The 21,915-nt window shown below is 43.5% G+C and overlaps 1 protein-coding gene across 3 annotated transcripts in view; it reads right to left on the bottom strand.

Annotated features, from left to right (window-relative positions):
- reps2 (RALBP1 associated Eps domain containing 2) overlaps window positions 1–21,915 on the bottom strand; it is a 172,870-nt gene that overhangs the window by 42,460 nt on the left and 108,495 nt on the right. For all 3 annotated transcript variants that reach the window (XM_080204035.1, XM_080204033.1, XM_080204034.1), the window contains exons 9-12: window positions 18,786–18,892; window positions 8,489–8,573; window positions 5,232–5,318; window positions 3,481–3,526 (exon numbers count right to left, since the gene is read on the bottom strand). In XM_080204035.1, the coding sequence (XP_080060161.1) occupies window positions 3,481–3,526; window positions 5,232–5,318; window positions 8,489–8,573; window positions 18,786–18,892 (325 nt within the window). The remainder of the gene's footprint in view (window positions 1–3,480; window positions 3,527–5,231; window positions 5,319–8,488; window positions 8,574–18,785; window positions 18,893–21,915) is intronic.

The following is a 21,915-nucleotide window of genomic DNA, read 5'->3' as shown; positions in this document are numbered from 1 at the left end:
TTACTAATTACTTTAAATCTGCATCTTCTAATTCTCTATCCGTTCAAAGTGGAAACAGTTACCCCCCATCTACTCTGACTAGATCCTTCATGATTTTGAATATCTCGTGAAATCTCCTTGAAGCCTTTTTGTCCTAATTTCTCCAATCTGAATTCATAACTGAAGTTCCTTATCCCTGGTACCTTTCTCATGAATCGTTTCTGCATTCTCCTCATCTTTCCTAAAGTGTCCAGAAATGGATGCAATATTTCAACTGAGGCCAGAGGTGTCTTATGCAAGTTCAACATAACCCCATTTTTCTTGTATTGTATGCCCTATTAATAAAGCCTAGGATATTAAATAGCTTTTTCAATCTATCCTGTTGCCTTCAATTGCATATGTACAGATAGACTCAGGTCGCAATACTTCTCCACCCACTTTGGAATTGTACTCTATTTTGTGTGGTCTCTCTATGCTCTTTCTACCAAAATAAATCACTTCTCACTTCTCCACACTGGACTTCATCTGTCACCTGTTCACCAACTTATCTGCATCCTTTTGAAGTTCCACACCATCCTCCTCACAGTATACAAAGTTTCCAAGTTTTGTATCATCTGCAAATTTTGACCCATGGTCTGGGTCATTAATATATTGGGAAGAGCAAGTGTCCTAACACTCAATAGTATGCAGTCATCTCCCACGCCATGACTCTCACTCCCTTCCCTCCCTCCCAGAACAAGGAAAAAATCCTTCTTGTTCTCACATTTCATGCCGCCAGACTCCGCACGCAACGCATAATCCTCTGCTATTTTCCACCAAGTCCAGTGTGATGCCACCACCAAACACATCTTCCCTTCACTCCCTCTGTTATCATTCTGCGGAGACCATTCTCTCCAGGATAACCTAGTCCACTCCTCCACCATAGCCAACAACTCTCCCATCACTCATGGCACCTGTCCGTGCAATCGCAGGAGGTGTAACACCTCTTTTATGCTCACCATCCAAGGTCCAAAACACTCATTCCAGGTTGAGCTGTGTTTCCTTTGCACCTCTTTCAACTTGATATATTGCATTCGCTGCTCTCAATGTGGTTTCCTCCATATTGGAGAGACCAAGCGTAGACTGGATGATCGCTTTGCTGAGCACCTTCGGTCTGTGCGCAAACAGGACCCTGATCTTCCAGTTACTTGCCATTTTAACACACGATCCTGCTCCCATGACCACATGTCTGTCTTTGGCCTGCTGCAATATTCCAGTGAAGCTAAACGCAAACTGGAGGAACAGCATCTCATCTTCTGACTAGGCACTTTACAGCCTTTTGGTCTCAACATCAAATTCAACAAATTAAGATGATTTGCTCTACTCCACCTCAGCCCCCTTTGTTTTCATTCTATTTCATTTAATTTTTTACTGCTCTCTATCTTTTATTTCTTTTTTCCTCCTACTTCATCCAAAGAACAAAAAACAGCCTGGGAAACAGGCCCTTCAGCCCAACGAGCCCGCGCCGCCATTTTAACATTACCAGTCCCCCCCTCCACCCATGACCCTTATCTATTGTTTTATGGCCATCCACATTGAGGGAAACTAATTTAGGGACAATTTATTACTTCCAATCAGCCTAACAGCACATCTTTGGGGCGCAGGAGGAAACTGGAACACCCGGAGAAAACCCACGCAAGCACGGGGAGAATGCGCAAACTCCCACAGACACTGGCCCAAATCCATGTGTCTGCACAGCAAACAGTGATAGTCACTGAGCTGTCGTCTTGCCCAGCATCTGGTCCAGTTTAAGCGCACACTAACGACATGAAGCACTAGGCCAATCTCGAACATTCAAGAGCAGCTCAAGCACGACCCATCGTGTGTATGCCCCTTGTTGGACAACAAGGCGGACCGACTTAAAACCTGTGAATTAAAAGAGAAATAACATTATCATCATACTATATCCTTTTACATTACCAGGGACGCCCCAATGCTAATGAACCTTATTTAAAACAATCTCCAACCCACTCATGTGCCTGTCTAAGTTACTCTTAAACAACTCCAGCGTGCTTGCCTCCACCACCTTGTTTGGCAGAGCATTCCATACCCCCCCCACCCTCTGTGTGAAAAACCACCCTACATTCTACCTCTGTCTCATCTTTCTCCCCCTTCCCCCAACATCTTCATCTGTCACAGCTTATAGCTTCTCTGCCATTTGGCCATTCACACACTTTATTCTCTCTGTGGACAGCTATCAGCAGCCTTTTTCACTGGTTTCTGTGGCTATGACTCATCTTTCATTTCCTCACCCTGCAGTATAAATATTTCTCACTTTCTGTGCCTTTTAGCTTTGACAAAGGGTTATCTGGATTCGAAACATTAACTTTTTTCTCTCCTTACAGATGCTACCAGACCTGCTGAGATTTTCCAGCCTTTTCTCTTTTGGTGTCCTAATACTGACCCCTGGGGAACTCCACCACAAATCTTTCTCTAGCCTGAAAAACATCTATTAACCACTGCCACGTTTCCTTTCACTCAGCCAATTCTGACTCCGTGGCTGGGATTTTCCAGTGTTGCTTGCCCCGAAACTAGAGAATTCCTGCCCGAGGTCAATGGAACTTTCCATGCTCTGGTCTCACTGAAATGGCTTTTCACCAGTCCCAGTCTGGCTGAGCTCCTGGCTTTCTGCTCGTCCTGTCCTGGCGAAACTCCCAGCTTTCCACTGTTCCCACTCTGGCTGAATTCCCAACTTTCCACTGGCTCCGCTCTGGGTGAGCTCCCAGCTTTCCACTGACCCCATTCCAACTGAATTCCTGGCTTTCCACTGACCCCACTCCAACTGAGCTCCCAGCTTTCCACTGACCCCATTCCAACTGAGCTCCCAGCTTTCCACTGACCCCACTCCAACTGAATTCCTGGCTTTCCACTGACCCCACTCCAACTGAGCTCCCAGCTTTCCACTGACCCCACTCCAACTGAATTCCTGGCTTTCCACTGACCCCGCTCCAACTGAGCTCCCAGCTCTCCACTGGCCCCACTCTCACTGAACTTGTGGCTTTTCACAGGCCCCAATCTGGCTGGATTCCAGGTTTTCCAACAGTTCCGCTCCCACTGTCCTCCCGGCTTTCTAACTGAACTCCGCACTTTCCGTTCGCTTTGAATAGGTTTCAATGAAGAACCATGAGAAATCAACTCAAATTAGTAATGGTGCAGCAAGAAACTACCCACTGTGTATGGGATTTGTCTGATAAGCAAGTCTCATTCCAAGTACCACTTTACACAGCCAGCCTTTCAACTAATTTGTAAAGCTCACTTAACTAGTCTATTACATTTGTTCAGCTTCCAATGGGACCCAGCCACAGCTGATTAATGTGCTTGAGATAACAGTAAATCGGATAGATGATAATCTAAATGCATTGAGTATTTCAGTACACTATAAACCACGCTGTGCATATAAAATGCTCTATTATTTTAATAAGCATTAGATATTGAAGAAGTGCTTTGGTGCAAATAAATTACCTGGGTCTTGTTTTCCTTCTCTGGCTGCAATCCAGTTCTTTACAACCTTTAAAAACAAGAGGTCACACATTAAAAGGACATCACTCTTGAATTAATTTATGGAAAAAAACATTTTAAAATTATAATAAAGACTCCCAATCACGCACTCTCTCAACAAGAATGATCAGATTTTCCTGTGAGCATTGCAATGGGGTTAACCATTGATTGCCCAGTTACCAACTAATCTCACTTATTTCTGGCAACAAGCACTGCTGTCTCACAATGCCAGGAATCCAGGTTTGATTCCTGGGTTGGGAGACTGAATGTGGAGTTTGCATGTTCTCCCTGCGTCTGTGTGGGTTTCCTCTGGGTGTTCTGGTTTCCTCCCACAATCCAAAAGATGTGCCGGTTAGGTGCATTGGACATGCTAAATTTTCCCTCAGTGTACCCGAACGGGCAGCAGAGTGTGGTGACTGGGGATTTTCACATTAACTTCATTGTAGTGTTAACGTAAGCCTACTTCTGACACTACTAATTAAACTTATATATTTTACCTCTCAGCCTATTGGCAGAGTTGTGGAAAGAAAGCTGCATTGGCAAAACTGCCACCCAACTTGGAATTTTATTACTTTCAGAATCAAGGCTGATAATGTGAAGCTCACCACCAAACTGATCATTTGTATATGAGAGAGTTACCGTCATAATGGAGAGGCTGCTCCATTGCGATATTCTGAACAGTTTATGTGCAAACAACATACCAGAACAGAATTTTATATCCAATTTTCTTTTTCGGTCAGTTTGGCCACTATTGTCAGCACTGCTCTACAGTCGGTACAACAATAATGTCAGTAAGTCTCTGATTAAGCTTGCTTTGCTAAACAGTTGTTATAATGTCACATACAGAGCGGTGATGGTGTGCACATCGAAATCATGGGGTGAAATTTTCCTGTCCCGCCTGCCATGGGAATCACAGTGGGTGGGACAGGGACCATGCAAAGGTCCGCATACATCTTCACAAGCAGAAGACAAAACCAAGATACAAACACATCAAAGAACACTCAATTCTCCTGCTTGGTGGGAATGCTGCAGGAGATTTCAAGTTTAAGCCCTTAGTGGCGTAGCAGTTAAAGACGCCAGGGCTATAGGACATTTTCACATCATTTGACCTTTAAATTAAGGAATCTTGGATGAGGGGGCTTTTCTTTCAAGAATGTACGCCTTCCCCGCTTAGAGGGGATATTGCACCAGAGAAAATATCTTCAAAGTATTGCATCTTCTTAGATAATGCCCCAGGTCATACTATCATTAATAATTTGTCTGAAAACATCAAGGTAAATTTTCTGCTACCCAACATGACTTCATCACTGCAGTCATGGATGGGAAGCAATAGGAACATTCAAGGTTTGCTGCTCATGTCATACCTGCTCCCAACTCATTAAGGCAACAGATATTGAGAGTAGGTCAACAATCGTGGAATTTTGGCATGTCTACAACATCCTCAAGGGATTATATGTCCCAAGCATGTAGCTTCCTCCATCAACTTGACAGGTTACAGTATAAACTTGACCACTAAGAGGCATGCATGCAGTTTGAAATAATTAGTTGCCTCAGTTTTCTTACTTAAATGTAGAGAAATTCCACAATTGAATGACCGATGTGGATGTGGTGAAATCATATACATTTGTGCACAGACCTAACCATTACACCATTTCTAAATTTTCATCATTAATAACTAAGTAAGTTAACAAATCTCATCCTTCTCATGTGCTTACCTACTTTCGATGAGCACAGTACATCTTTAGTGGTGTGGTAGTCACCTGATATTTGTTTGGAACTAGCATTTGTGTTCAGATTTAAATCTGTAAAATAAATGCAAGCATTAATACAAATTCTGCATCCACTTGTTTGTCCCATTCTCCCTCGCCATCACGGCTGATTACTACTTGCTCATCCTCAATCAATGACCTGACAAATGTTCTGAGCTATTTGACAGAAATTATGATTCAAACAGACTAAGTTAGCTTCTGCTAATTCTTTTCTGGGTTCAATTGCTCATGCTGAGCTGTCTCCTAGTGTTAAAACGGAGAGATAAACAAAACTTATTCAACTGCAGCAAATAATTCCCCGCAGTAACTTGGGCTATTAGATTAGCCTCGTCTAAAGACACTCAAGAGTATTTGCTTGAACACAATGGCCAGTCCAGTTTCCCCCAGATGTGCAGGTTAGCTCCATTGGCCATGCTACATTGCCCCTTAGGTGTTCCAAGATGTGTAAATTAGGGGAACTGGCAAGGTTAATGTGTGGGCTTACAATGATAGGCCGCAGGGTGGGCCAGGGTAGGATGCCCTGTTGAAGAATCAGTGTGGGCTCGAGGGGCCAAATGGCCTCCTGCACTGCAGGGTTTCTATAATTTTATGAATCCTACAATACTCTTGATTTGCTTGATGTAAGAATTGAGGTGCATATTCTTTTTTCAGAAATTGAGCCAAAATTCCCTCAGATGCCTCAATAAATCTTAATAATGGAACCAGATAGATTGGAATGTTCCTAGGTTTGAGACCAGATCTGTGCAGGTTAAGCGACCTCAACCAGGGCACCGAGAGGGGAAGAAAATCTGCCAAAATGCATTTGTCATATCCACTTTGATTAGGTGACCTGATAGCGCTTAGTGCTCAGGCTCACACACAAGGCAAGCTACCTAGGAGCATATAACACGTATCCCAGCAAGGACAGGGGAGGAAACTGGGTGAAAAGGGAGGTGAAAAGAAAGATGAGAGAGTTTCCAATTGCTCAAGAAATTCAGTCAGTGAGTTGAGCCATCAGACTGGATTTTATGGACGTTGTGGTCTCTGACCACCCAACTAAAATGCTGGTGACTAGCCTACCCGTTATAGTGACGGTTGCCCCGCAGCAATTTAAAGCTGGAAGCAGAGTTATACGCTTTAAGGGAAGGCTTCCATCCCTGTCAGGTCGCATGGTGGCACAGTGGTTAGCACTGCTGCCTCACAGCACTAAGCAACCAGGTTCAATTCCAGCCTCGGGTCATTATCTCTGTGGAGGTTGCACATTGTCTGTGTCTGTGTGCGTTTCCTCCAGGTGCTCTGGTTTCTTCCCACAGTCCAAAGATGAGCAGATTAGGTTGATTGACCATGCTAAATCGAGCCTAGTGTCAGGGGGATTAATGTCAGTGCTGACTCAATGGAGCGAATAGCCTCCTCCTGCACTGCAGGATTCTATGATTCTATCTCTGAAGCAAAGTTTGAGAGTAAGGGTGGATGGATGACCTTTTAGGTCATGTTTTGGGTTGGGGAGGGTGGAATTTGTCTCCAATGGGCACATGGTCTTGTGAAAGGAGGTTCCCCACCTTGTCTGACACCAAGTCACACAGCTAGAGTTTTAAAGCGGCTGGGCTTCTCCTTGTCATGGATAAGATAGCGACAGAGCAAGATATGGCCTTTAAGAGACAATATAATTGGCTCAGAGATGGGTGGGCTGAATGATGCCTCCTCTACCATCACACCAGACAGGTTGGGGTGGGAAGACCATGTGCTCAATTTTTCCAGCCTCTCCTAACCCCTCCTTGTCCTCAAATCTTAGCATGTGGAAACATAAAGTCAAGCACCGAGCCAAATTAGAAAGATTTTTTTCTTCTTCGTTCACGGGACATGGGTGTTGCCAGCTGGGTCAGCATTTATTGCCCATCCCTGAAAGCATTTAGGGGTCGACCACATTTCTGTGGATCTGAAGTCACACGTAGGCCAGACCAGATAAGGACAACAGATTTCCTTCCCTAAAGGACCTTCGTGAACCAGATGAGTTTTTACAGCAATCAATAATGGTTTCATGTTCATCATTAGGCTTTTAATTGCAAATTTTATTTTGTATTTTGTGTTACCATCTGCCGTGGTGGGATTCGAACCCAGGTTCCCAAAGCATTACCTGGTTCACTGGATTACTAATCCAGTGACAAAACAATACACCAGTGCCTTTGTTTTCTTGCTCTAATCTTAGTAAATTTGTGCAATTGTTTTTTTCATTCGAAAAAAAGAGGAGAAAGTGCATGTATCCCTCATCAGCCCAGTTCCAATGCATTGAATCCAGGTTGAAGTCAGAACTGGGGTTAATGTTAGATTTATTCCCATGTGTTTATCCATTATAAAGGCGTTTCTCCCCATTATGTTTCAAATGTGCAAGGGAAATGGTGTGGAACTAAAGCTGCATGCGCCCTTATTAAATTTGTGCTTTTGGTGGGGTGAAGATGGAAGAAAGGCTTGACTTTTTAAATGTAGTCCAATAAACCTTATTCACCTTCACAACTGAATTTTGTGTGACCACTTCCAGCGGGAAGTTTGGACAATTAGGAGCATGGGTCAAGAGAGCATGGGTAGAGGTTTACGTACCCACGTTGTGGGGATCCTGAATATTTAGACCACCCGCACTGCTCATTACAAATACAATGCAAATAAAAGGAAGTTAGACCCAAACAGAATCATGACCTTTCGGCCATTCTGTTCTTTCTGTTACATTCACTCAGTGATATCTCAGCAACATGTTATTTGGGACCCTGAACAGAACCAAAAAAAAATACACAACACCTTCCTGAATTGTCACTTATCCATTCTTCTTAAATCACTTGTTAAGGGTGGCATGGTAGCATAGTGATTAGCATTGCTCCATGGATTTGGGTTTGATTCCCGGCTTGGATGACTGCGTGGAGTTTGCATGTTCTCGCTGTGTCTACATGGGTTTCCTTTGGTGGCTCCAGTTTCCTTCCATAATCCAAAGATGTGCGGGTTAGGTTGATTAGCCATGCTAAGTTGCCCCTCGGTGTCCAGGGAAGCGTAAGTTAGAGGGATAGCGGGGTACGTGGGGTTACATGGATAAGGCCTGGATGGGATTGTTATCGATGTGGCCTGTTTCTATGATGTTACCTTTATGGGAGGAGAGGGGGTGTTCATCTCTACAATAAACAGAGACCAAAATAAATGACATCGACCAAGTAGAGAGAGATGATTTGCAACGGTTGTACCTGGTCTGTCACTGTAGGAGTGCTGTTCTGACTGGAGGACACTTCCAGGTAATTTAGTTGGCGTTGTCTCAGCTACAACACTCTCCTGTTCAGAAAAAATAATTGTAACATTCATTACTGTTTTGACAAAATTCTGCACTACTGAATCCTTTAGTTACAAAAAACCTACCAGAAATATACCCTCCAATTTTGAGCCAGAACTGGTGGTGTTTTCATGGTGCCTGTGGAGCAGGTTCAAAAGGCTGAATGGCATACTTCTCCTGGTTTCTATGTAAGGAAGTATTTGAAGCTAATTCTGTTACCATTTCGTTTTATTTTCCCACACTGTCCAGAAATACGCAAGAATATAGCTCAAACCAGGCACCAAAGTGTGGGATAATCTTGGAGAATGAGGTAATCAAGTTCATTAAAAGAAAAATGCATAAACAGAATGCAACAAAAGAATGCAGCTGCCATAAATCTCAAAGCAGCTCAAAAGCAGCTCACATATAATGAACTATCTGAAATGTGACAGAACAGCAAGCTTAGTTTTTTGTTTGGTGTGGTAATGGTCGAATATTGTGAAGGATCCCTAAAGAATCCTCTGCTCTTCTGAACATGGTGGCAATTTTCTTTATCACTTTTCTAGTTACAACACTAGTTGTACACCTCATTGCATTTGGTGTCACTGCCACTTTGGAGCATTCGCAGGCGAGTTCACTTCCCTCTTTTTCATACTATAAGCCCCAACAACTTGCTACTGGACAGTTTTGCAAATGCTGCCCCTCACCATGCCCACACTCATAGGAACATATGAATTAGGAGCAGAAGAGGATTAATTTAGCCCTTCAAGGCTGGTCCGCCTTTCAATCAGACCATGGCAGATCTCTCCCTGGTTTCAAATCCAGCACCCACCTGTTCCCCATATCCCCTTTTTCTTATTAGAAATATATCTATCTCCTTCTTGAAACCATTTAATGATTCAGATTCCAACATGCTTTGGGGCAGCAAGTTCCACAGATTCACCACCCTCACTGAGAAGCACTTCCTCCTCATCTCAGTTTTAAATCTATAGCCTCTCAACCTCTACCTGTGACCTCTTGTTCGAGACTGCCCCATTAGGGGGAACATTTGGTCTACATTTACTTTACAATCCTTTTTAGTATTTTATATATCTTGATCAAATCCCCTCTCATCCTTTTAAACTCGTAGAATCATAGAAATCATACAGCACGGAAACAGACCATTTGGCCCATTGAGTCTGCACTGACCACAATCCCACCCAGGCCCTATCCCCATATCCCTACATATTTACCCACTAATCCCTCTAACCTATGCACCTCAGGACACTAAGGACAATTTTTTTTAGCATGGCCAATCAACCTAACCCGCAAATCTTTGGACTGTGGGAGGAAACCAGAGTACCCGGAGGAAACCCAAGCAGACACGAAGAAAATGTGCAAACTCCACACAGAGTGACCCGAGCCGGGAATCGAACCCGGGTCTCTGGAGCTGTGAAGCAGCAGTGCTAACCACTGTGCTACTGTGCTACCTTAAAACTCGAGCAAGTACAAATACAAACTACTTAATCTCTCCTCAGACGTCAACCCCTTCATCCCCACAATCAATCTGGTGAACCTCCTCTTAACTGCCTCCAATGCTATCACATCCTTCCTCAAAAAAGGTGCCCAAAACTGTTCACAATACTCCAGTTGTGGTCTCACCAACATCCAGACCAAAGTAACATATTACGAGAATGTAGCGTTGCAAGAAATAACTATGTATTTTTAGAAGAACAAAGAAAATTACAGTACAGGAACAGGCCTTCGGCACTCCAAACTTGCACCAACCATGCTATCTGACTGGACTAAAATCGCTATCTTTCCAGGAACCATATCCCTCTATTCCCATACTATTCATGTATTTGTCAAGACACCTCTTAAAAGTCACTACTGTATCCACTTCCACTAGCAACGAGTTCCAGATACCTACTACTCTCTGTGTAATAAAAAATCTACCTCGTACATCTCTTTTAAACCTTGCACCTCGCACCTTAAACCTATACTCATTAGTAACTGACTCTTCCACCCTGGGAAAAAACTTCTTACTATCTGTTCTGTCCACGCCTCTCATAATCCTGTAGACTTCTATCAGGTCGCCCCTCAACCTCTGTCATTCCAGTGAGAACAAACCAAGTTTCTCCAACTCTCCTCATAGCTAATGCCCTCCATACCAGGCAATATCCTGGTAAATCTTTTCTGTACCCTCTCCCAAAGCCTCTACATCCTTCTGATAGTGTAACGACCAGATTTGAATACTACATTCCAAGTACAGCCCAACTAAGGTTCTATAAAGCTGCACCATGATTTGCCAATTTTTAAACTCAATATCTTGGCAATGAAGGAAGCATGCCATATGCCTTCTTGTCTACCTTCTCCACTTTCAGTGACCCAGATCTCTTTGCCTATCAATACTCTTAAGAGTTCTGCCATTTACTGGATATTTCCTCCCTGTATTAGACCTTCCAAAATGCATTTCTTCACATTTGTCTGGATTAAACTCCATTTGCCATCTCTGCCCACTTCTCCAACCGATCTATATCCTGTTGTATCCTCTGATTGCTCATTGCTATCCACAAATCCACCAACCTTTGTGTGGTCGGCAAACGTACTAATCAAACCAATTACATTTTCCTCCAAATTATTTATATATATTACAAATAGCAAAGGTCTCAGTCCTGATCCCTGAGGAATGTCCCTTGTCACAGGCCTCCATTCTGAAATGCACCCTTCCACTGCTACCCTCTGTCTTCCTTCACTGAGTAAAAAGTCTCACAACACCAGGTCAGGGCTCTTTCACTGAGCCAGTTTTGTATCCACCTTGCCAGCTCACCTCTGATTCCATGCAATTTCACCTTCTCTACCAGTCTGCCACGAGGGGTCTTGTCACAGGCCTTACTGGAATCCTCATCAATCATTTTTGTCACTTCCTCGAAAAACTCGATCAAGTTAGTAAGACATGACCTCCCCTTCACAAAACCATGTTGCCTCTCACTAATATGCCCACTTATTCTCAAGTGGAAATAAATCCTGTCTCAAAGAATCCTCTCCAATAATTTTCCTACCACTGAATTAAGGCTGCCTAGCCTGCGATTACCTGGATTATTCTTACTACCCATCTTAAACAAAGGAACAACATTGATCTCCGTGCTGGCGGCTCATTAAGCTGGAAGGTTAAGAACTCTACTGATGTTACCTGTCAGAGTGTCTCAAAACCCTGACGGATAACTTGAAACACTTGTTCTTAGTGGAGCATATTTGTTTGGAATAATGTGAGGAACCACGTACTTGTCTGTTATTTTGTTTTCATCTCAAGTTCACATCATTAACTTTCCAAATTCCTAACAAAAGGAATTGCTTAGCTGGGCCAGAGTTCTTCCAAAAAAAAATCCCCAATTCATGTGAAAATGGGAGTAACTCCTTTTTTTTTTAAAAGCAGGAATTTCAGATCGAATCTCCCGTACTCTGTGTATCATAAAGTGAAAAGTCTGACAACACCAGGTTTTAGTCCAACCTATTTATTTGATAATATACTCACAAGCTTTCAGGGTTAGTCCCTTCGTCAGGTGAATGGAGAGTTCTGGCCTCAGACAGAGCATATAAAGCACAGACAGTTTAGAAATTACTGATTAGAATGCCTCTGTAAAAACCTGATGTCTGTGTCGATATGCGCAACCTTCTTGGAGATCCTCTCCACTTGGATCGACACCACAAACTGCCGGATCCAAGTGGAGAGGATCTCCAAGAAGATTGCGCATATCGACACAGACATCAAGTTTTTACAGAGGCATTCTAATCAGTAATCTCTAAACTGTCTGTGCTTTATATGCTCTGTCTGAGGCCAGAACTCTCCATTCACCTGACGAAGGGACTAACCCCGAAAGCTTGTGAGTATATTATCAAATAAATAGGTTGGACTAAAACCTGGTGTTGTCAGACTTTTTACTGTGTTTACGCCAGTCCAACGCCGGCATACCCACATCATCATAAAGTGCCCAACCATGACTCTCTCTGAAAATCAGTGGGCAGTGCTTATTCCTGTCTGAGGGGCCGGCAGCATAGTGCTGAGTGGGCCATTGCACATGCACCGATCTGTCAGCATGGAGATCAGCCCAGTGGCCCCGCACTGCCAGTCTTGACTGCCAGCCAGCCAGACTGCTGGCCAGCCCCGTAACCCCATTATCATTGCTCCTCCAACCCCCACACTTCCCACCCCGATCGCTGGCCTCCCAGAACTCTCCGGGCCAACCCCTATGTCCCCACTCCATGGCCAGCCCCGATCTCCCCGACCCCCGTACCCGGCCAGCCCCAATCTCCTGATTCCCTCCCCCACACAGCCCCAACCCCCCATCACTCTGATGCAGTCCCTCTGCTACTGATCCACCAATCCCAATGCAGAGCGGCAGCAGGTCCCCCCCGCCACTCCCATCAATTGCTCCCAATAGGCCCTTCCTCCTCTGGCCCTGCTCCCTTGGCACAGCCCAGTGGGCAGTGCCAAGGTGCCCCTTGGGTATTGCCAGTTTGCCCCTTGGACAGTGTCAGGGAGCCAGACTGGCACTGCCCAAGGACAGTTCCCCTTACCATTCACCTCCTTGGGGGCCTCCATGGCCTCTCTTCACTCTAGTGGGGTCAGAATCCTGTTCTCCATTGCTGTTCTGATAGGGTGCCCTTTAAAGATGGTGCCCCACTCTTAGTGCAGCTGGATATTGTAATATGTTTAGGCCTCCCTGCCCTGCCCTCCCATGACGGTTTGAAACACGCCCCTTGGTTTGTTTTGGCAGAGTGTTGTAAAATCTGGAGTGAAACAAGTTGATTCTCTCACTGGAGATAACATTGCCATGTTTTGGTAACATTTCATCCTTGGCTGGTATACATTCTACTGCTGTCAAAAGCACAAAAATTGAGATTCAGTACAATGTGAAAAGAGCATTTACTCGTTATGCTGCAGTAATGCTCTGGATGGCAGTGAAGGAAATCTGTGTGAAGGCTTTGGACAATTATACTGCCATGTGTTTTGGTTAAGGTGAGGTTGAAGATTGCTCTCTCCAACCAGAAGACTTCCATATCCACACAATTATACACTGCATCGTCTAACAGACCATAATTCAGATGGCCTTGTCAACCTGAGGCCTTTGATCCATCACTCAGCGGTTCTGGTACCCTTCAACAATAATATTTGTAAAGACAATGCTAGCTTTCATCCCAAAGTGATTACAGAAAAACATTCCTGGACTTAAAATTGCAAACACTTTCAAACTGATTTCTTTCCTTCATAATCTGACAATTCCTTGCTGAGTAACATTCCAATGCATGCCTCTGGCAGAACAGCCAGCGCCATCGTTCATCTAGACAACAACCGCCAGTGGCATATTCCGCATTGAAGCACTTGAGAAAAGTCCGATTGTCAATGAAACTGTACACACACATGCATGCACACACACAGTGAAACTCTGGCCAAACCAAACCAATGACAGAAGTCAATGGTAGGGGCACCTGTCTTGGCCCCTAATAGAACCCTACAGTGCAGAAGGAAGCCATTCAGTCCATCAAGTCTACAACGACGACAATCCCGCCCAGGCCCTATCCCCATAACCCCATGCATTTACCCTAGCTTTTTCCCTACACTAGGGGCAATTGAGCATGGCCAATCCACCTAACCTGCACATCTTTGGACTGTGGGAGGAAACTGGAGGACCCGGATGAAACCTACGCAGACCCAGGGAGAACGTGCAAACTCTGCACAATGACCCGAGGCTGGGAATTGAACCCGGGTCCCCGGCACTGTGAGGCAGCAGTGCTAATCTCTGTGCCGCCCACCAGCCAGTTCAGCAGATAGCAGCTAGGCATTAAACCGGTAGCCCTTGGGCCTGTATTGTTCACCAAACCATTGGGGAGTGCTCTGCACGTGATCTTAAGCTTGCGGTTCAATTCCTGGATCAACCAGGTCAAATTTAGTGTAAAATCTGTTCAGCGCCTTTGAGCTGAAACAAACTGTTTTCACAGTTCCCCACTGTTTAAGAAAGAGCACAGACAAGAGAAAGGGTCAAGGTGCAAGTTGTTCTGCTTTTCAGCTTCCACTTTCATGTATATCTTGTTCAAGCATGCCGCAGACCAAAGCTGTTGGGCAGAGACATTTAGCGAGGGAGAAATGAAATGAAAACACTTGTCAGGACAGCAGAGCATTACTGTGTTTGTACAATTACCACAAAAGTGATGGATTATCATGCTGTCTTAGAGGTTACACGATCTTGGATCTTAGATTAAACCTTCAGAAGCATAGCCAAGAAACAATGTCACTTTTGTTCAAGAAGCCAAACTTTAAACAAGAAAAAGCCTTAGTGAAGTTAATTTTTCCAAACCTAAAGCACAACCCAGTGTCTGAAGTCATATAGATGTGTATGCCCACCTGCAGACAGGGGTCTCAATTAGGAAATCTAAAGGACAATTAAAGTAGCAATTTTAATTTTGATTTGATTTGTCACATGTATTGTATACACTGAAAAGTATTGTTTCTTGTGCGCTATACAGACAAAGCAAACCATTCATAGAGAAGGAGAGGGTGTAGAATATAGTGTTAGTCATGGATAGGGTGTAGAGAAAGATCAACTTAATATAAGGTAGGTAGGTTGATTGGACAGCATACAGAGGAAATAGCACTATTCAATCAGATGTTAGGATGTCAAAGTATATCAGTCTGCTTACAAGGCAGTGACAGGGAATAGAACGTCATACTGCAACCCCACTCAAAAATCAGGCCCTCTGAAACTGCGCCCTTCAAAATATCATTGTTTAAAGTTTATTTATTAATGTCACAAGTAGGCTTATATTAATACCACAATGAAGTTACTATGAAAATCCCCTAGTCACCACACCTCAGCGCCTGTTCAGGCACGCAGAGGGACAAATTAGCATGGCTAATGCACCCAGCCAGCACATCTTTCGGACTGTGGGAAGAAAGCAGAGCACCCAGAGGAAACCCATGCAGACACGGTGAGAATGTGTCATGCCGCTCATTGATCTAAATCTTGCAATCTTAGTACATACTGGTATAGGAGAGCTCCCAATGCCAGCAATACTTGGATCATTCTTTTCTCTTTATTCCCTGTAGAAAGTATGTTTGGTGAATGGCTTGGTATAATCTTTAGATATAACTGGGTATAATTAAGGATTTTGGTTTTAAAAGAAAATGCTGCCGTAAAGCACCTAGATTCCTCAACTTTTCTTTAAAGTAACTGATACCAGGACAAAGAAAACAAAATAATTCAGACATAAAATTCTATTCTTTGAGAAACTTCAGATCCCTGTAGGTTTAGATGTTCACTAGGTAGGTTGTGAAGAACTCAGTGTGCAATTTAACTGAACAAGCATTTAGCCCACAGGCTAGTGTGCAGGGGAGGCAGTAATGTAATGGTATTGTCTCCAGACTAGTAATTCTGAGATGCAGGGTAACCACATATGCAACACGGTCCCTGTTAAATGAGAAGCTTTCTTTTGACAGTTTTACTTAAGATGCAGCATGGGAATCATGGAGATAAATTGCCAATAGACAATGAGGCACAGTCATCACATTGCAGTCATCCTGCTGCACAATGAAGTCCACCATCCATTAGGTATAATAACTCAACTGCCAGATTCCAATGAGTCCCTGCAAAACCTTAACTGTAGCATGGTAGAGATATTGAAGGCAAAAAGGCAACACAGCAACTCTCTGCAGCCAAAATATTTCCCACTTTTCTCTAAACCAGGTTCTGGAGGTCAACAACAAAAGTTCTTCCCAGATCTCTACCAGTGGATTGCATGGCTCCCGTTGTTTTACACCATTTTCTGTAAATCTGCTTTGATTAATTGCCTTCATTTTCTCTAGATAAGAACCTTCTTGTAATTCTAGACTAATGTGCTTACAATATGTCATTTTTCTGATTATAAATCAGCCACATCATTTCTCTATTTTGTCAGTTCAAGGACCCTTTCATTTGTTTTGGTTCTTTCCAGCTAATTCATTGCAGATGTCTGAAGCACCATTGTTCAGATGCACCCTGTTTTTATATGCTCTCCAACCCAACTCTTATGTCAGTTGGACTATAACCTGGTGTCGTGCGACCCCTCATCTTGTTCATCTTAGTCCAACATCTGTATCTCCACATTCAGTATTTAAGATGCAGCTTCCACATCTGTATAAAACTGTTAACTAATATTCAAACACTCTGTTTTGTTTCAATAATAACTTAACTTTATATTATGCCTTTATTGTACTCAACATTCCAAGGTGTTTCACAAGAGTATAGGCAAAATATTTGATACCAAATCACATGAGGGCAGGTGACCAAAAGCTTAGGATGAATTTTCAACACCAAGACAGGTAACTCAAATCCCAAATTGGTAGAACTCTCCCAGTTTAAAGGACCCCATTAGACTCAATTTTTGCTCTTGGAGGTTGGGAGAGAGATTTTTTTGGCCCAGTTGTCCCTTGAAACAGATCACGGACATCCATGATTGTGAGCAAGTGCCAAAAGTGGGTAGAAAATCCACCTTGGTTCTCTGAAGCTTTGTCCCATTTATGTTAGAAGCTGTTAAGGCCTTTTTACCCATAACCACCCTCCATCCAAGGCTCTACCATGCAAATTCATGCTCCCTACAGCCATCCCCATGCCCCCTTACATGCATGATGGCCCCTCCGTGCTAACTCATGCCTTACACCCCCATGTTGCTTCACACCCCCAAGGCACTTCCACAGCTACTCATTCACGTATGCACTTTGGGCAAGTCTCCATGCAGAAATGACAAAAAGAAAACTTTAACAGCTTAATACAGCTCTCACTCATACACACTTGAAAGTGAAAAAAAAATCTTAATTCATGAATTTATGAGCTTTAAGGCAAAGACTGATACATTTTTGAACAGTAATAGAATTAAGGGTTATGGTGTGTGGGCAGGTAACTAGAGTTGAGTCCACAAAGATCAGCCATGATCTTATTGAATGGCGGAGCAGGCTTGAGGGGCCAGATGGCCAAGTCCCGCTCCTAGTTCTTATGTTCTTATGAAACCCATTCAAATCTTTTAAATCTCAAGTGATTAATCTCTTATAAAACCAAAGTAACATCTATACAGATCCCACAAAGATAACAAATTCTTTAACAGCCTCTTTAAACTGTCAATCAAACCATGAACTCAAAACCCCCTGCAGAGATAATTGTAGGTTTAAAACTCATCCTCATTGATTGCCAAAAGTGGTTAAAAAAGATATGTTCAAAGTGTCAGAATTGTGGAAGCACAATGGGCTGTAGAGCTAATGTAGGTTATAATGGGAGGAAGGGGAGAAAGATAAATGGTGGAATTTGAAAGCATTGATTAGAATGTTTAACATCAAAGGGTTTCATTTACAGTTCCATTTACACAGTGGTGCATTATTATTTTTTGTTGCAATGTTAAATGCAACTTAACTCCTTTAGCATTATAAATTCTAAAGCTATCAAGCTGTCTGGGTAAACAATTTCACCTATTTGTTCTATAACTACTCTGCCAACTCTCTCTTTGTTCTCCACTCTAAAATCCATTGATGTTGCCCTCCAGAAGAATAAGTTCACATAAAATTATCTTCTGCTTATATAACAGTGGCAACGCTCAAAGCAATTTGCCTGGGACATTTGAGAACAAAGAGGCGCAAGTGCTTTCTTTCATAATTACACTTGTGAACTTTTATGACTCCACAATTACAAGGGAAATAATAAAAAGTCATTACACCTGCAAAAATGTATTTCTAAATAAAGTCATAAACACGTTAGGAAATGCCAAAACAAACATGCAACTTTGAACATTAAAATAAACTTGCAGGCAACTGTCTACTTAATTTCTCATCACACTATAATTTAGACTTGAAACCTCAGACAGTGGAAGTATTCATTTTCCTCTCGCTAGTGCAGCCAGTTACTCCCACATTTCAATTGTTATGGACTAAGGGGTTTTCATTTGAACAGTCCTAATTCTCCAGTGAAAACTTTCAAATGCATCCCTATAAACAAGAGACATTCCAGTTTTCTTCACAGTCACCATTCTTGTACATGCTTCAAAAGGGGACTTTCACTGGTTGGAAAACATTATCCAGCATTATAATTAAAATTAACATCTCATTAAAACAAATGCTAACATTTTCTTCTGCTATCAATAACAGGTAGCACGTTTTCATATTAGTATAGCTTTGTACTGTAGTTGTGTTCTATGAAATGAGGGACATGATATGTTCATCATTTCTCCTGTCTCACCTCACTGCGATTCCAATTTGCCCATTGTTGTTGGCCTGATAGAGATTCAACAGTCAAATTGCCATGGGAACCCAAATGTACACCTTTGTGCATCAACTGTGGAGACACTGTAACAGAAATTCACTTTAGTAAATTTACTCGAATACGGGAAGTCCTTGTTTAACATTGTCCCATTTAACATTGTTTACTTTAACACCGTTAAAGAGTTAGTGTCGACATATCCACATAAAACTGTTACACTCCAACATCTTTTACTCAGACAACCTCTTCTGTGGTCTGTCAGCTCAGATGACTTTCCCCACAGCACTCCCTCCCTCAGTAGGACTGGAGGCCAGCGACTGGGGCGGGCTGGAGGCAGTGGTCTACCAACCATGGACGGGTCAGCAGGAGGGGGCCTGGAGATTGCGGTGCTCTGGGATGGGGGTGGCGGGTTTGGGGCAGGCCCAGGAATGCTTTTGAGGGCAGCAATTGGGCCATGGGAGGGTGGGGCCGGAGGGGCAGCAATGTGACGGTCCTGGGCTGGCCAGCGATCGAAATGGCCAGCAAAGTGCAATCTGAAAGTTCGGGCCACCGCTCATGCGGAACGGTCAGACTTTGGAATGGACTAGGCCTTACTACCACAACCCCATCCCCCCACCACCCCCAAGCTTTTAATAAGGTTCCTGATTGTGATCTTTACGGTCCACAGAGTGTGGGAGATTCGAGTCTGAACTCCTGCTGAAAAAAACAATCGTGAATTACACCATTTTTCTCGCAAATTCAGCAGTTAGAATTTGTTTTTTGGGCGAATCGGGCCCACTCTTTCTGAATATACCCTGTCTAATCCTGTAAAACTTAAGTTTCTATGAAATTCCCCCTCGCTTTTCTAAACTCCGGTGAATATAATCCAATTTAGTCTCTCCTGATATGACAGTCCTGACATTCCGAGAATCAGCCTGATAAACTTTTGCTGTACTCCCTCTATAGCAAGGGCCATCCTTTTTGGGATAAGGGCAGCAAAACTGCATACAGTATGTTGGTGTGGCCCCCATCAATGCCCTGTACAACTGCAGTAAAACATCCCTTCCCTACACTCAAATCCTCCCCCAACCCGACAAAGGGTCATCTAGACTCAAAACATCGACTCCATTCTCTCTCCAAGATGCTGTCAGACCTGTTGCAATTTTCCAGCATATTCTGTTTTCGTTTCAGAATCCAGCATCCACAGTATTTTGCTTCTCCCTTTCCCAACCCCTGTTCTTAACACAGACCCTTGGGTCTGTTCTTTAGTGGCTCCAGATTTTGCTCCTAAACTCGCAACTTTGAATGAAAATGATAAAATCAGGCGTAATTCAGATCCGAGTTGGAAATCTGCTTTCAAGTGTTCCCATATGCACTTAACCTGAAAAACAAAATTGAGGGTTCTATTTGTGGGCAGGGCTTAGCGCACCCAAAATGGTCAGAGCTCTGAACTGGGCATGTGCAATTAGAAAAAAATGTGAAGAAGTGGGCCCATGACAGATGGCTCCCAGGCCACAGAAAGCTGAGAAAGCGGCCCGGGAGCGAAAAGCAGGAGCAATAGCCCCACAGACATTACTGTTACCCTTATCAAACCCCCCCGCTACCCAGACCGATCACTACCCCTGCCCCCTTCCCCCCCCACCAATCGCCTGCAGAGTGGCAGTGAACCCTCCTGCCCAGCCCCCACATCAGAGATCCATCTGCCCCACCCCCCTGCCCCCAAACAACGATCGGCCAGCCCCACCAGACAATGATCGGGCATCCCTCTCCCCACCAGAGATACATCAGATACATCTACCTGCCTCCTCCCCCTCACAACCTGACAATGATCTGGCCTCACTGCCCTCCCACCACCCACCCCCCCCCCCCGGTAACCAGAGAATGATCTGACCCGCCTCCCTCCTCCTCCCCCCCACCACTGATCTGAGTCAGAGAGCCGTTGGAAGCTCTGAACTCGCTCATCAGCAACTGGAGCGCCCGATTCAGACTTTTATTCAGCAGGTTCATTTCGGTGCGATTCTGGATTGGCGAACATGGTGATAAAGATGGAAATGCTGATAAAGTTGGGCGGGCAGTTCATTAATTCAGTTGAAATACATGCAAATACATTTAAATCGCCGTTGCGCCCCTTTCAGGCTAATGGCAAAGTGGCCATTCCTAGGTTTCAGTAAAGTGGCCACCTGCACGGATTGCATTAATGGCCTCACACGCGACTTTACCATATTTTCGCGCCCATTATGCAGTGGTAAAATAGGGCCCATAGTCAATGCAGGCAGTCAGGACTTCAAATACCAACTGCACTGACAAATCTCTGTCACTAGATGGAGTCCAATCAAGATTCCAAAAATACTGCTTACATTGAGAGTAACAATTTTTAAGAGATATTAATTTCTATATTGCATTTTTAAAAAATTTAATAATGTATTTTTCCATCGGGAAAAAAGAATAAAAATCTGAGATCACTTACCAACCAACTCAAAAATAGCTTCTTCCTTGCTGCCATCAGAATTTTGACTGGACTTACTTTGCACTAAGTTGATCTTTCTCTACTCCCTTGCTATGGCTATAACACTACATTCTGCACTCCCTCTTTTCCTTCTCCTCCATGTACTCTATGAATGGTATGCTTTGTCTATATAGTGTACAAGAAACAATACTTTTCACTGTATGCTAATATATCTGATAATAACAAATCAAATCAAAACATTTTTCACATTCAAAATGCACAGGTCTGCATATGTATACAATGCTATTTCAACTTGTACATTGCTTTTTTCCAGGGGGGACCCATGACTTGTGAAGTTGCTTCAATAAAAGTGTCAATTTCCGCATTTATGTAGACTGATTTTAGTTCTCACTTCTATTGAAGCAGCAGTGTGACTCTTAAATCAGATCCCAATCAGAATCCTGAGTTCTGCACCATGCTCCCTCCTTCACCATATTCATCTCACGCCAGCTACAGTATAACTGGGGGTCGGGGGGGCGGGGGGGGAGCAGTAAACGAGACACAGAAATGGCCGGCAGAAACAATAGAGGGCAAAAGTCAAAAGGAAACATAATATTTTAAAAAATTAAATTTTTACTCCATTCTTAAAAATTACAACGCCAATGTGCAGAGTGGATTGGACAA

Source organism: Carcharhinus amblyrhynchos, chromosome 15 (genome assembly GCF_965287045.1).
Source record: "Carcharhinus amblyrhynchos chromosome 15, sCarAmb.v2.hapA, whole genome shotgun sequence".
NCBI lineage: Eukaryota > Metazoa > Chordata > Chondrichthyes > Carcharhiniformes > Carcharhinidae > Carcharhinus > Carcharhinus amblyrhynchos.
The sequence above is the reverse complement of the archived record's forward strand: the minus strand, read 5'-3'. Positions and strand labels throughout refer to the sequence as shown.